This window comes from Callorhinus ursinus, unplaced genomic scaffold, assembly GCF_003265705.2.
Source record: "Callorhinus ursinus isolate GAN/ISIS: 27379988/994484 unplaced genomic scaffold, GSC_fseal_2.0 scaffold54, whole genome shotgun sequence".
Taxonomy (NCBI): Eukaryota; Metazoa; Chordata; class Mammalia; order Carnivora; family Otariidae; genus Callorhinus; species Callorhinus ursinus.
The window spans coordinates 118,270-125,787 of record NW_027397116.1 but is presented as its reverse complement, the minus strand read 5'-3'; the positions used below and the strand labels follow the sequence as shown (position 1 = coordinate 125,787).

General features: G+C 40.0%; 1 protein-coding gene across 1 annotated transcript in view; it reads right to left on the bottom strand.

The window, feature by feature from the left end:
- Positions 1-5,811: 5,811 nt before the first annotated feature.
- Positions 5,812-7,518, bottom strand: part of FCGR2B (Fc gamma receptor IIb) — a 14,454-nt gene continuing 12,747 nt past the window's right edge. Inside the window, exons 7-8 of the mRNA XM_025892098.2 lie at positions 6,757-6,794; positions 5,812-6,677 (exon numbers count right to left, since the gene is read on the bottom strand). Of these exons, the coding sequence (XP_025747883.1) occupies positions 6,597-6,677; positions 6,757-6,794 (119 nt within the window). The 3' untranslated portion in view covers positions 5,812-6,596. The remainder of the gene's footprint in view (positions 6,678-6,756; positions 6,795-7,518) is intronic.

The following is a 7,518-nucleotide window of genomic DNA, read 5'->3' as shown; positions in this document are numbered from 1 at the left end:
GAAAGAAAGAAAGAAAGAAAGAAAGAAAGAAAGAAAGAAAGAAAGAATTCAAAATGGATCATGGACTTAAACACAAAAAGTTAAAACTCCAAAACTTCGGGGGCGCCTGGGTAGCTCAGCCATTAAACGTCTGCCTTCAGCTCAGGTCATGGTCCCAGGGTCCTGGGATCAAGTCCCACATCAGGCTCCCTGCTTGGCGGGAGGCCTGCTTCTCCCACTCTAACTCCCCCTACCTGTGTTCCCTCTCTCGCTGTGTCTCTCTCTGTCAAATAAATAAAATCTTTATAAATAAAAAAAAAAAAGAAAAACTCCAAAACTTCTAGAAAAATATAGGAGAAATTTCTTTGGGATCTAGTGCTAAGAGTTCTTAGACATGATACCAAAAGCATGATCTATCAAAAGACAGACTTTCATTAGATAATGTGGAAATCATAAATTGATGGGTTTAATTTATTTGACTAAGAGTAGTTATAGAAATGTACGTTACAAGGTGTTTGATGAGAAGTCTTAAGTAATCTTGTTGATATAAACTGTATGATTTAAACACTCTGATGAAATTGTGCTTTTCACAAAAATAAAAGAAGATAAATAAGGAGTATTTAATTCCAGTGGACACAGGAATACAGTAAACAAAGAGACTACACTAGTGAGGTAAATATCTTAGATGATTTTAAATATATACATATTCCTTGGTATTTAAAAAATATAAAAGTATTAGAATTAAGGAAGGGGATATTACTTAAGACTAAAAGTTATTGCAAATAAAAAAGGTTACAATGTACAAGATAGAACGCAAACGAGAGAAGACTTGATCAAAATATCAAAAGCTAATTCTGTGAAAAGCCCATTAAAATAGGCCTTTGACAGGTCTGATTAAGATAAACAGAGGTATAATGATGTCTCTAGTAGTCAACCATTAAACAACAATATTTTGTTTAATATCTATGAAGTCATGTGATGACCACAAATCTTGATCCTGTTATTATAGAAAATTGAGTTATAGGGAGTTGAGTTTATTTCCCTAAAGAGGAAAAGGCTAATAAGAAGGAAGATCCTTAAAAAAAAAAAAAAAAAAAAAAAAAAAAAAAAAAAAAAAAAAAAAAAAGAAGGAAGATCCTTTTCCTGAAAGATCCCAAGAAAGGTTCAGGAATGGGAAGAATTAGGTACAACACAAGATATAGATCAATAATGATTTTGAAAATAAAAGGATATATCTCTGTATAAGGAGAAATTAGACACTTATGGCCTCTCTCCTACCCAACAGGAGTGGGTGTTTCCAGGAGACTAATTTTCCCCCCAACATAGTTAGAGTCTCAAGAGAAATTGAACAAGCTAGCAAGTGCAGGTGAATTCAGGTGAGTTGAGTAGGTATGAGGTGGGACATCAGTGGCATCTGGTATACCATCCAGGCACCATTTTTCAGGATGCCCTGGCAAGGAAGTAAACCAAGATAGGAAGACATAAGATTCAGGAAAAAGGAGGTTTAATACAAAAGATAGATGCAGGAAAGTCCCAGGACAACAGCAATACATGGGGGCCTAGAGATCAAACAATCTAAATTAGTGCCAGAGAACAGAGAATTCCAGAAGAGACTTTTTGCTGATGAAAAAAAAAGGTGGGGGTAGGGGTAGAAAGAAAGAAAGAGAAACTGAAAAACTTCCTGGTACATTTGACCATGTGGGAAATAGTATTAAGTTGTTTCAGAATGTTTTTGAAAATTGGGGAAAAGCTAATAATAGATACATAGACAACTAACCAAATGACAAAAATGAAGCAGTTATTATCTCTAGAGAGGAAAAGATTGTTCAGAAAAGGAAGTGTAATCAGAGAACACTGTGTGTCTCAGTAAAGAACAGTGGTCATAAAATCATGATAAAGCTGCCTTGGAGCAGTGGGTAAGGAAAGTGGGAAGTGTGTAACGATGGTATATTAAGAGTAGTCTTCATATTCTATGGTGGGAAATCAAATGGATAATACTTAATATTGAAAAATCAAGAGATAGCAGCAGATTATATCGTTGGAAATATGGTGGTAAATTAACAGAAGACATAGTTAAAATTGTTGAAAAGCATTGCCTCTGGGGAACAGGACAGAGGGAATGCAAGGAAAGGGTCAAAAACCAGCTATTTTTTATTATATGTCTTATGTCCTACTACATAATTCAAATTGTGTGTGTGTTACTCTAAGAGAAAATTTTAAAAAATGTTTTAAAATGAAAGAAAGCACTATCTTCACATATACATTTAAAAACATTTAATGCAGAAAAATCACATAGACCACATCACCATGCAATGAAAATGGAAAATAGCAACAAAGAAGATAACGCTTATTCTTCTTGGAAATAAAATGAACCAAGAAAATACAACAGTCTTCTATATCAAACTTAAGAAGAAAGTAAAACTAGGGGCACCTGGGTGGCTCAGTCAGTTGAGCACCTGCCTTTGGCTAGGGTCATGATCTTGGGGTCCTGGGATCAGCTCCATACTCAGCAGGGAGTCTGCTTCTCCCTCCCCCTTTACCCCTCCCCTAACTCATGCTCTCACGCTTGCACTCTCTCTCAAATAAATAAATAAATAAAATCTTTAAAAAAAGAAGAAAGTAAAACTAAAGTTATAGATTATTTAGAAACAAGTAACAATGACAGGAAGACATATCAAAATCCAATGGATGTAGCCAAAATAACAAAAAGAGGAAAAGTTATAGCCTTTGTGAATTTGTTTATAAACAGTTTAGAAATAAATGAGTAATGCAGTAAATCTAAATAAAGTAGAAGAAACAATGCATTGGGAAACAGACGGTAAAAACCTGATCAATAAGACAAAATCTGTGACAGGACTAATAAAACAGACAAACCTTTGGCAAGTTTGATTAAGATAAACAGATAAAGTGGTCACGGTGGTTGCCTCTCAGAATGATTAAGCTGAGTAGGTTGTGGTGGGCGATTCCCCTTTCTAGTGATCAATTTAGGAATGGGCATGGTTCTTAGTCCTGACCAATATGATATGGCAAGATTTCTGGAGAAATGTTCAACACTTTTAAGAAAGAGACGCATAGAAGACGTAGTTAGTCCCTTTCTTTCTCTAGATTTTGGGGTATGATGCTCAGAGCTGCTATAATCATCTTGCCGCTAGCCCAAGGACAGTGCCCAGAGAGTTGCAGAAAACTGGACCCAGAGTCCTGATGTACTGGAGACATCCTGTCTCTGGACTTTTTGTTATATGAGATAATACATTTCCTTATTGTTTAAGCCAATTTGGATCATGCTTTCCTGTTATTTCCAGCTGAAATAATCTAACTGATAGAAGAAAGAAAGCCCAAAAGCTAGGTAGGAGAGGGGGGAATGTAAGTACAGACACATAAATTATTACCAAAAAATAGGGAAAAAATGTAGTGTACAGCTACATACCAGTAAAATGGATGATTTTTCAAACTAGACTCCAAAAGAGATAGAAAAGCCTGATGAGACCAATAAAGACAGGACACAAAACTTTGTCAAAGATCTATTCCAAAAAAGGTATCAATCCCATAGGATATTAGAGGAGGAGTCTATCAACTTAAATTATCTACTATAAGAGGAAGCTGACAGACCTTACAAACTATAAGAAACAAGGCAGATTTAAGGATGTAGGAAGTTGGTCTCATCCAGGCAGTGCCATTTGGGATGAACTTCACCGCCTTCAGTCACAGTCTAATCTGTTCCAGATTTAAATTCTAGGGAAACAGCACCTGCTTGACCAACTTGGGTGCACGCTGTCCTCTGGAATCAGGTTTGAAGTCTGCCCACCTACCCACCTGTTTTGCCAAAGCAAAGCAGTCTTTGTTACTAAAATCAGGGGACACTCATGCTGGGTAGGGAACAGTAACAGAGTCCATTCTAATCAGATTGGCAAAAATTAAAAATGTAAAGTGCTCAACATTGACAAGGGTGTCAGGAAATGGGCACTCTAATATACTTTGGGAGGACATGTAAGCTGCTTTTTTAGGAATTTATTCTTCAGAAATAGTCACACGTGCTGTCAAAAATAGCATCCGAAAAAGTTATTTATTGCAGCACTGTGTACAACATTGACCAATTGGTAACAATTAAAGTGTCGGTTAAGTAAAATGTGGTATAGTATTTGTACTATGAGATACTATATAATCCTTAAAAAGGAAAAGAGGTCCATGGAAAGAGCTCCATAATATATTACTAATCAAAAGAAAGCAACTGCATAAGCATATGTAAAGTATAGTTCCACTTATGGTCTTTAAAAAACCATAAAAAAACATAAATAAGTGTTAGATGCATACCAAAAAGTCCAGAACCAAATCCACACCAAATGTTCAACAGCAGTTACCCATGGAAAGGGGAACAAGACCGGGTGCAGTGAAAGGGAACATTCACTTTTACTTCTTTGTATTTCTGTAGTGTTTGAGCTACATGCTTACAGTGAGCATGAATTTCTGCCTATGTGTGTTTATGAACATGTAAAAATATGATATGATCCAACTTTTAAAATACACGCACCTATTGCTACTGAAAGGAACATGGATTGGCACCCTTTATGTTAACATCGATTGTGGTTTGCGGGCTTATAGGTGATCTTAATTATCTCTTTTGCTTATCTGTATTTTAATTTTATAAAAAGAATATTAGTGTAGTAAAATAATTTACATAGAAATTTTTATTTCCTGGGTGCCTGGGTGGCTCAGTCGTTAAGCGTCTGCCTTCGGCTCAGGTCATGATCCCAGGGCCCTGGGATCAAGTCTCACATCAGGCTCCCTGCTAGGCAGGAAGCCTGCTTCTCCCTCTCCCATTCCCCCTGCTTGTGTTCCTGCTCTCGCTCTCTTTCTCTCTGTCAAATAAATAAATAAAATCTTTAAAAAAAAAAAAAGAAAATTTTATTTCCTTTTGGAAATAAGTTGCTACCATGTAATTTATAAATAGATACACATTATTACTATAAAAATGGGCAAGAATTTGTGAATAGGAAAATCACAAAAGAAGAAATATGAAAGGCTGACACTCTGAAACTCTCTAATTCTAAAGCACATAGTTTGGCATAAAGTAAGCCCTCAATAACCTAGTAATCACATTACTATTATTCCTTATTATAACAATAGGTGAGTGTGAAATCTAACTGTGGGACTATACAATGTATCATAGGGGTGGGTGAGCCACCTGGGTGACTCAGTCTGTCGAGCATCTGACTCCATTTTGGCTCAGGTGATGATCTCAGCGTCCTGAGATCAATCCCTGCATCAGGCTCCGTGCTGGGCATAGAGCCTTCCTAAGATTCTCTCTCCCTCTCCCTCTGTCCCTCCCTTACCCCACTCACATACACACACTCTCTCGCTCTCGCTCTCTCTCTCAAAAAATAAAATAAAATAAAATGTGACTATCATAGAAAGCCATGAAAACTATACAAGAAAGGAAGCGGCTAAATCATGAATGCAAGAATGCTGCACAATGAAGCTGTGAGAGAGTCCCAGTAAAACAAGGCCTCTCCAAGGGTGCCCACCAAACCCCCAGAGAAGCTGTCAGTCATGTTTTTAATCTGCCAGAATGGCTTCCCTGAGAAGGCCACATCCTTCTGGTAAATATAGCAGAACAGCAGAGGCAGGAAGAGACAGCAATCTCCACGAGGACTCATCCAAAGCTTGGCTTCCTGAGAACTGGTGTTGCAAAACAAAGTGATTGTTTTCTTTGTCATGGGAGGAAGAGGAAGAAGACATGGAAACCAGAAGACCATCTTTAAAGAGCATTCAGGTGTTTTTTTTTAAGATTTTTTATTTTTATTTATTAATCTGACAGAGAGAGAGAGAGAGAGAGCAAGAGCAGGAACACAAGCAGGGGGAGTGGGAGAGGGAGAAGCAGGCTTCCCACCGAGCAGGGAGCCTGATGCGGGGCTCGATCCCAGGACCCTGGGATCATGACCTGAGCCGAAGGCAGACGCTTAACAACTGAGCCACCCGGGCGCCCAAAGAGTATTCAGTTTTAAGAAGAGGACACTCACCCTACACTCCAAATCTTCCCTCTCCTCCACCTCCTACCCATTACGACCTTCCCAAGATTTTTATCCTTGAAAAGAAACGGGTCAGTCCACACTCCAACCAATACAGCCTTTTTTTCTAGTATTTTATTATAAAGGTAATACATGGTCTATATAGAAAAATAAAGAAAACGAAAATCACCAACAATCCCATCACCCTGAAACATCACTTTTAATATGTTGGCAAACGTTAATCTGCTTCGACATTCCTGAAATCATATACACCTACATAATTTTCTTAGGTAACCTATAACATAAGCATTTCCCATGTTGCTACTACCTCTTAATAAAAGTAATTTTTATCTGCCGTGTGGACGTATGCAGAAGAGTCCTGATGGAGAGAAGTGCCGAGACACAGAAGGAACCAGGGCAGTCAGTCATCTGGGACCCCGTTGTCTGTGACTTTTAGGACAGGGAGGTTCAGGATTCATGCAGCTGACTCTGAAAGTGTCCCTCTTCTCCTTTGGAACTGTGGCATCTTCTTGTCTTCCCTAAGGCGAGCTCAGGTCAGGCGTCCTGGCCTCTCTGATGCCCTTCCCTGGGTCACAGGCAAGACAATGGAGACTAAATGTGGTTCTGGTAATCAGAGGTCTCTGCCTCTTCCTCCGGATGCAAGAGAAGTGAGTAGGTGATGGTATTCTCGTCCTAGAGAACGCAGAAGGGAGCACATGAATGAAGGCAGCAGAGGAGGAGGGGGAAGGAGGAGATGGCTGGGGTGGCTCACCTCAATTTTGGCAGCCTCTTCAGTATCAGTGACATGGGCTGTGGGCAGAAAGAACAGAGATCAGGGGCGCCTGGGGTGGCTCAGTCAGTTAAGTGTCTGCCTTCTGCCCAGGTCATGATCCCAGGGTCCTGGGATCAAGCCCTGAATCTGCTTCTCCTTCTCCCTCTGCCCCCACCCCCGGCCCCCACTCATGCTCTCTCTTTCTCAAATAAATAAATAAAATCTTAAAAGATTTTAAGATCAGCCAGGGCATGGCAGTAGAAGAGGGTCCACCAGGCTGCCACGGAGGCTGCAGTACGAAGGCCTGAGCCAGACATGAAACAAGGCCCTGGAGGCCAAGAGCTCCGTTCACCGCCCTGACCCAGCCTCCCTTCCTGGCCACACGGGCAGAGGGAGGCCCTCATCTGTGCTGCATGCTTTTCAGATAATTGCTGACTTTTTCTGAAAGCCAGCCAGCCAGCTTTAGGGATCAGAGATACTGGGGAAGAGATGGGGGGATGTTCAGTATCACAGGGAAGTCAAGTCCAGATTTTTGCCAAGCATGGTCTTCAGGGAAAGAAGACTGGGGGCCGTTTCAGCACTGGCCAGATACAGCGCATCCTCGGGGTCACCATGAAGAATGTCCTGCTCCGTGACATTAAAAGGGAAGAAAGAGCAACAGTGAAAGCGAGGGAGGGAAAGAGGGAAGCAAGCCAACAAGCCAGTACTTTCCCTGGTAAATAGCTAAAACACACCAAATTCCCGCAGGTTTTTTGCCAATAA